The 7,694-nt window shown below is 40.1% G+C and overlaps 1 protein-coding gene across 4 annotated transcripts in view; it reads right to left on the reverse strand.

Annotated features, from left to right (window-relative positions):
* lnx1 (ligand of numb-protein X 1) overlaps positions 1-7,367 on the reverse strand; it is a 38,945-nt gene extending 31,578 nt beyond the window's left edge. For 2 of the 4 annotated variants that reach the window (XM_058073462.1, XM_058073459.1), the window contains exons 1-3: positions 7,213-7,367; positions 1,321-1,693; positions 600-1,034 (exon numbers count right to left, since the gene is read on the reverse strand). In XM_058073462.1, coding sequence (XP_057929445.1) covers positions 600-1,034; positions 1,321-1,619 — 734 coding nt within the window. In that variant the 5' untranslated portion in view covers positions 1,620-1,693; positions 7,213-7,367. Of the gene's footprint in view, positions 1-599; positions 1,035-1,320; positions 1,694-1,914; positions 1,934-7,212 lie in introns of those variants that run through there. The other 2 variants (XM_058073460.1, XM_058073461.1) reach the window with 2 other exon arrangements.
* Positions 7,368-7,694: the final 327 nt, after the last annotated feature.

A 7,694-nucleotide genomic window follows, 5' to 3' on the forward strand; every position in this document is an offset into this window, starting at 1 on the left:
AAAAAAAAGCTTTTATAATGGTGACACATTGACCCTGGAACAGATTATTTTGATGAAATCATGTTTTGAAAAGACTTGACGAGAACAAGACCCCTTCACAAAACTGTAGATCAGGAATGATTCAAGTTGAAGCAGAGAAAGGGGCAACAAGATGATGCAAAAGGTAACTTTTCAAAGACATTTAGAGGTCTTTTGTGATGAATGGAGTGAAAGAGTCTCTCTGTGGATATGTGCTGCTTGTGTGCTGGTAAGTGCTGAGATGCACTAATCATCCCAGAGGCCTTCAGGCTTGCTGAGTGCTAATGAGCGTTAATGAAAACACACCCCGACTGAAGGAAACCAAAGCACAGCGCTCTTAATGTTGTATAAACACAGCAGCTAAGTTAGTTTGGATGAAAGCTTTCCCTTTCGGGCACTGAAGCTACAGTCGGAGGCAGACTTATTATAGTAAAGTTGTATTATTGTTAGTCTGTTTTTCTATTTAATAAGAAATAGGCTACATAGGAAGGAAATATCTACCAATGCACAACACATACAGTGTCCCAGCTTTGTGTGGTATGTTGTGATAACTACAGCAAGTGGTGGTGTCACCTTCCTACCTGCTCTTGATATGGTCCTCCAGGTTACCCCGAGCCAGGACTTCAGTGCAATGGTCCTTGAAGGGACAAAACACAGTCAGTTTGTCCAGCAGCTTGTGCACTAGCAGGCTGGGCTTCCTGCAGCTCTGCAGCATGAGGGGCGCACGGCACACCGGGCAGAAGTCGCTCTCCAGCAGGAAGCTGGTGAGACACTCCTGGCAGTAGGTGTGTCCGCAGGGTGTGTCCAGGGGACGGATGAGGGGCTGCAGACAGATGTGGCAGACAAGGTCGTTGTCCACCTCGTCTTTATAAAAGTACTCGTGGTTCTCCCCCAGTTGGTGACTGTGGCCGCACGAAGCGCACAAATCAGGAGGTGGTGACTGGCGCCCGGAATTTAACGATGACACAGGAGGTAGTGTGGTGTCCTCCATCACCACGGTAGTTTCGGGCTGCCCACTGGGAACAAGGTAAACAGAAAGCCTTTTCACACATTCTGATTTATGTTAAAATTAAAGTATTGCTAGCATATGCCCTGGTAGGCTGTTTTTGCAATATGTATGTCTGTGAATGGATAGACAGACACATGATGACATGACAGATATACAGTTATAGAGTGCAGGTGCATGTGAATGGCCATACTAATATCTCCAATATGTGAATGAACTGGATCTGTATGAACTGACTGATGTTCACAATATATTGGTATGTTCAGTAAATAGACAGATAGTCGAGACTCTCCTACCTGCCGTTGACATGGTCCTCCAAGCCACCAGGGTCCAGGACTTCAGTGCAATGATCAGTGGAGGAACAGGCCACAGTCAGCTTGTCCAGCATCTTATGAACAAGCAGGCTGGGTCTCTTGCAAGTTTGCATCATGAGTGGTGCTCGGCAAACGGGGCAAAGGTCACTCTCCAGCAGGAAGCTGGCGAGGCACTCTTGGCAGTAGGTGTGTCCGCAGGGTGTGTCCAAGGGACAGGCGACTGGATGCAGACAGATGTGACAGACGAGGTTGTCGAGGGGTGGCGCAGAAGCCTCGGCCATTGCGAGTTCAGGCTGCAGGTCTGATTAGGTGTCGTCAGGTGGTCACGAGCGGGAGACATGGGTGGGTAACTTTGCTAGGAGAAGAAACATTATAAAGGATCAGTTATCGATGTATGTGTGAGTATTGTATGGATTGATAGATGGTTAAAATGGTTAAAACGGACAATTACAATGTGTGTGTGTGCATGTAAATGGACACACTGACATTTTTAAAAATGTTTTTAGGCAGACCATTAAAATGTGTGTCTATGAATGGACACTTTAATATTTAAAATATGGGAGGGAAGGGACTGACTTAAATAAGCAATTAACGTGCGCTCCTCCTGTTTGGCCCTCCGCCCACACCAGAGTTTGATTGAAGCACTGTAATTCTGTAGCCACAAGCTGGAACTATTGATCAGAAATGGTGAAAGAAAAGAGTATTTAGATTGGTAAAGTTAGCTTCAAAGCCCTGGCAGATGGCTCTTGTAGCAAGACCAAAGTTATTTTAAAAGAGAAATGAAATTACATTTTGAGCTGACACAAATAAACAAAGATATGTTTGTGTCAGTGTGAGAGGTCTCACTCGCTCACATTTGGTATTTGCTGAATGTTGTGGGCGAATTTAAGAGCTAATATGCTAATAATAAAAAAATAGTAATACAAAAATATGCTTGCTGACTGTATTGTTTTAAAAATGTTCCATAATTGATATCCCTTTCCATAAAATTTGATGTAATTATCGCTGTAGTTGCACAACGGATTGTTTACCAGAAAGACATTTCCCCCTACTTATGTATTATACATGAAAAACATATTTCTATCTGTGATTAAATGTGATTAATTATGAATTAAGTGTGGACACAAATGGAATTAATTGCAATAAAATATTTTAATCGATTGACAGCCCCAGTTCATATGAATGAACATATTGATATTTATCATATGTGTGTATGTGAATGAATGCACTATTTCCAATATGAACGTACATGCTGATATTTACAGTTGAATGTGTTATTAAGTGAATGGACACTCGAAGCATGCTTATATTTACAATATGTAAGTATGTGTACAATATGTATGTATGTGAATGTACTGTATGTGAATGGCAATATTGATAGTCATAATATGTGTGTATCCAGAAGAGATGCTCATATTGAAAAATAGGCAGCTTCCCTGAGCATGAGGGTGCGAACAGATGGGCTCAGTGAGACATACGTCACCTTGGCAACAGTCATCTTGACAGCGCATGAAACGTAATGCTGTCTCCTTTCGAGACACCTGATTGGGTCTCGGTTGTGTCATCACATTATAGCCAACAACATCTGCACATATAGCATTCATTATGCTAAAGAGTGAAATCACAGCGGGAGACAATCTCGCTTTCATTCTTGTTGTGACAACAATAAAGTGTCTGGAACATGAAGGCTGATAAGAAAAGGCTGACTTGTCCTAACAAAGCCGACCTTAAGGTGAGGCATCTGATTCATCACACGCTGTGACACCTGCTGCTTCTTCTGAAGGCTGGTTTCATCAACATCACACACATATACATGCACACGCGCACGCACACAGACTCAAATGTAATAAGATCCTCCAAAAGCACAACAAATTCCATCCTGATCTGATGGGATTTGGCAAAAGTATGAATACCTTCAATTGGATTTGTGTATGTGAAAATTGCTTCTAAATGTGTAATCTGGATCACGCTCAGATGAAATACTGAAAGCGTCACATGTGCATGCGCATAGGAAATTTCATTTAAATCAGATTAGGTTTCGACCAAGATGATATGAATTTTCTTGTATAAAAATACAAACATTAACATTTAATGCAATAAAATGATTACAATATTTAATTGAGTAAAAATAAATTTACAAGCAAAGTGCAATTTTGGTTTTAATATATTTTCAAAAGGAAGAGAACTGTTTTATTGTGGAATGGACAGACACCTTAATAAAATGAAATAAAATATACATGGCGCTCTGTCACTCTCCCATTGTTAATTTAATTTTTTCATTCAAACCTTTGATCGTGAGGCCGACATGCTAACCAAACCACCGAGCCACCGAGCAGCTAGGTTGATTTATGATTGCAGGAAATGGCACCCAAACAAACAAAGGGATAAAATCCATTGGTAGTGGTGATGAAAAATAGCTTAAACTGTTTCCAACTTCTTATCTGATCTAAAAGCAGGATAACATAATCTCCTCAACTTTCTTCTCTCCTTGGAAAATGTCTCGTGCAAACAGCAGCATCTCTGTGTTGGGAATAGACAATGGCTTCACATGATCATCCACACTTTACGATAAACGACCTGTGAGTGGAATGATGATTGCACAATAAAACGCCTTTTCCCGCGCACACAAACACATGCATAGACATGTACGTCTGCAGACAAAACAGTTGCCAGGACACACCCTCTTACAGAGGAAGTTTTCTTCACGGTGCAAAAATCTAAAAGCAAGTTTAATCAATAACTAACCCTACACACACAGCAATCACTCCTTCCTTTATTATTCATAAGAAAAAAAAGGTTTGTTTACGCGCCTGTACATTCTTCTGTATTGTTTATGTACCTCTCAAGAATGTGAACAGCGGTGATGAGAAACCTCAGCATTAAAAGCTTTAACTCCACAAGCAGGTTTCGTTTTTCTCTTTGGCTTTTTTAATGATTCAAAATGCCACCATATGATGTTACAGGTGATGGCAAAGAAGAAAATGTGATGATGACCATAGAACAGGAAAGCGAACTGATGGTAATGTATTGTTAGAATTGTGGTACTCAGCTCTGGCTTCTCAGGACAACATGGCTGAAACGACCATTGTTCAACAGTCAAAACAAAAGAAGTTATGTTGTTCCATACACAAGCAAGGATTTCGATAGCATCTTTCACACAGAGCAAGTAGTGCCCACATTTATTCTCATCTGCATTTCACACAGAACCCAGCAAAGGTGGCATATTTCTGTGTGCACCTTTACATAGCAACAAGGGATACAGGAGTCCAATAATTATATGGTATGATATATACATATGTCCTGCCCACCTCCAAATGGCGGAATATTGGAGGGACGACTTGCTGTCCAAAAAAATCCAAAATACTAGTAGAGATTAGAGCATGCATGGTGTATTTGTATGACAATCTTACCAGGCGGTCTTCTGTGTCTACCCTTACAGTACATGGCAGTTTTAAGATAAACAGTGTATATTATGAATAGCGAGCTGCTGCCGCCAAGCTAAGTACAGCCAGTGACAGCGAGGCATAGCGTGTAAACAAAGATGCAAGAATAGCCCAAAGGAGATAGGTCTGATAACAGAGTGATCAAACATGGAGGTATCGATTGGCGTAGCCTATGTCAAGCTCAATATGAGACGTGTCATTTTGTTGGCAACCCTATGTGACACAGCAGACATGTAGCACTTGCCGCGCATGCCGATTATTTTTGGTGATCAGCTTTGAAAGGTGTTTATCAGCATACACTGACAATGTGGGTTTTTTTTAAGTAAATCTGCCGATATTGGTGGTTGATCAATCATAATGTTAGTCCAAATTATATTTCATGAGATTATTTGCTTGAAGAGAATCATATTTGGTGATGTTATTGTACATTGAGGTCCATTTTGTGTTGAGCTGTTTAAAAAACAAGAATTCGCATAAAAGTTTCATTCATTAATTTTCTAGCGCTTATCTTCACAGGGGTAAAGGGGGGTCTGGAGCCTATCCCAGCTGTCTACGGGTTACCAGCCAATCACAGGGCACATATAGACAGTCACTCACATTCATACCTAATGACAATTTGGAGTCACCAATTAACTAAACATGTTTTTGGAATCTGGGAAGAAACCGGAATACCCGGGAAAACCTACACATGCACGGGGAGAAAATGCAAACTCCACACAAAGATCCCAGAAAAAAGGAATATACTTTTCAGAAATATAATTAATTATGGGAAAAATTCATTCTCTTACATGTGATATTCTGAGCAATAAGGTATATTCTTTTCATATTCTTTAAGGTATATTCTTTTCAGAGAAACCTTTTTAAACTTATCAAACTTTTGCATATTTTCCAGATACAAAACGAGTCAGGTATGTTCCCAAAGATATGTCAAAGTCATTGTCCCTCCAACTATGTACTTTTTTCCTGAGTGTGTGTGTGACCTGAGAGGACCGGACAGGTTAATCATGACATGTTTTGCCAAGTCAGCTAATAACACTTTAGGCTAAAGACCAACCCAGTGACAAGCGATGTAAATGGAAAAGCCTCTTCTTTTGCATAACAACTCTGGGAAATATTCACTGCTAGCTTGTAGCGCTCATTGCTGCATTAACAAGAACCTCAAATACAGTAGAAGATGATACAGGAGGATAACACTGTAGGTGTTATCCTTTACTAGCATTGCAGTTGACAGTCATTTCTGTACTGAACGACGCAGTGACTCACAGATGTAAACACTCCGAATGCACCAAGTGTGTTTACTAGCAACACGGTGATCCTAAATGATGTTGGAATGATAAGGAAAAAAACAGCTTTCATGCAGGTAGGACAGAAAGAAATCACAATTTGCTTAATGCAAAAATCTCTCATGATGAATTTTCTTAAATCATAACTACTTCACATGACTGACCAGCGCTGCAATAAACATTTACTCCAAGCAAAAAATTAACATCAGTCTGCCAAAACGCAATCATCCTAGTTTTGTTCTGACGTGTCTCTCAAACCACATAACATTCCAATATATGCCTTCGTGTTCATGTAGTTATTTCCAATCCAATTCTGAATTAATAATGCTACTGAAGGTTTATTTAGTCTTTTTTAGTAGAATTTAGTAAATAAAGTAGAACTAAGAGCGAAAATGAGCACTGTGAACAATAGACAATGCATAGAATATGCATAGTATATGCATCTCCTAGTATGCTAATGCATTAGCATTTCAGCTGCTAGCATGTTTGTTAGCATCTGCTACAACATAGTACTAAGCTACATAGCCTGTTACTTTAATGATAATTTCATCTGTTCATCCATTTGCACTCATTGCTAACATGAACATTTTGTCTGTGAGCATGCTTGTTAGCAAAAAGCCACTCTTTGCTACAAAACAGGCTTGCTGCTTCAATTAATCGTTTTATTTGACTTTAGCTCTTTAATTTTTGACTGTTTTTTTGTCATTTTAGATCAACCCAAGTAAATGTAGAAAACAAATGGACATACTAAGAATTCTAAACTGCACACGTACACCCTACACCCACAATGTATATAACATATTAGCATTTTGGCTGCAAGTATGCTAGCAGCACAGGCTGAAAGTACTTAGCTCATTATTACTTCACATGTAATTGAAAGTGACCTAAGACTGTAGTCAGAATCAGAACATCTGCAGGCAGATGTGAAGCCACCTCAAGCAAACTGCCGACTGCATCAGAACACAGTGTACCACACATACACTGATGATTAGTTACACAACAATCTAAACACAACAGTACAGCGCTAATGATATCCACGCACATGAAGCCAAACCAAACCAGAACCATGTGTCACTTTCCCTTAAATCTCCATGTTGTTAAAGATTAGTAAGAATCTCTTGTAATAGAAAAGGCCAAAATAAACTTACAGGACTTCATGAGCAGTGTAGCTCACCTGGACAGGTAGAGCGTAATGTTAAACCTCTGAAGAGGGCAGGTCCACAGAGAGAGAGGGACGGGAGGGAGGACTTTGTCCCGCTTGGACCGCCAGCTAGATGATTGGCTGCTGCTCACTTGGGAAACTTTACCCCTGAACATGGCTCTTGAGGGAATTCTCCAACCTGCAAGTAACTTCAAAAGGTGCTTGCCCCTGATTGGCCCAGTTAATCAGGAAGTAGGAAGTGAGCAGCCCTGAAAGGGGAGGAGCCACAACAACTGTAAACAAGAGAACCTGACAAACCTGATCTTGGAGCAGGAAAGAAAGAAAAAAGTGACAACTGGGAGTGTTTTAGAAGCGACTGACGGTGAGCTGTTAAATGAAGGAGTGTAAGGACTACACACACAAAATTAACATCTTTTTTTTTTTGATAGAATCATTTTGAAAGTTAGAAAAGAAATGTACAAAATTTGC

Source organism: Doryrhamphus excisus, chromosome 5 (assembly GCF_030265055.1).
Source record: "Doryrhamphus excisus isolate RoL2022-K1 chromosome 5, RoL_Dexc_1.0, whole genome shotgun sequence".
NCBI classification, from domain to species: domain Eukaryota; kingdom Metazoa; phylum Chordata; class Actinopteri; order Syngnathiformes; family Syngnathidae; genus Doryrhamphus; species Doryrhamphus excisus.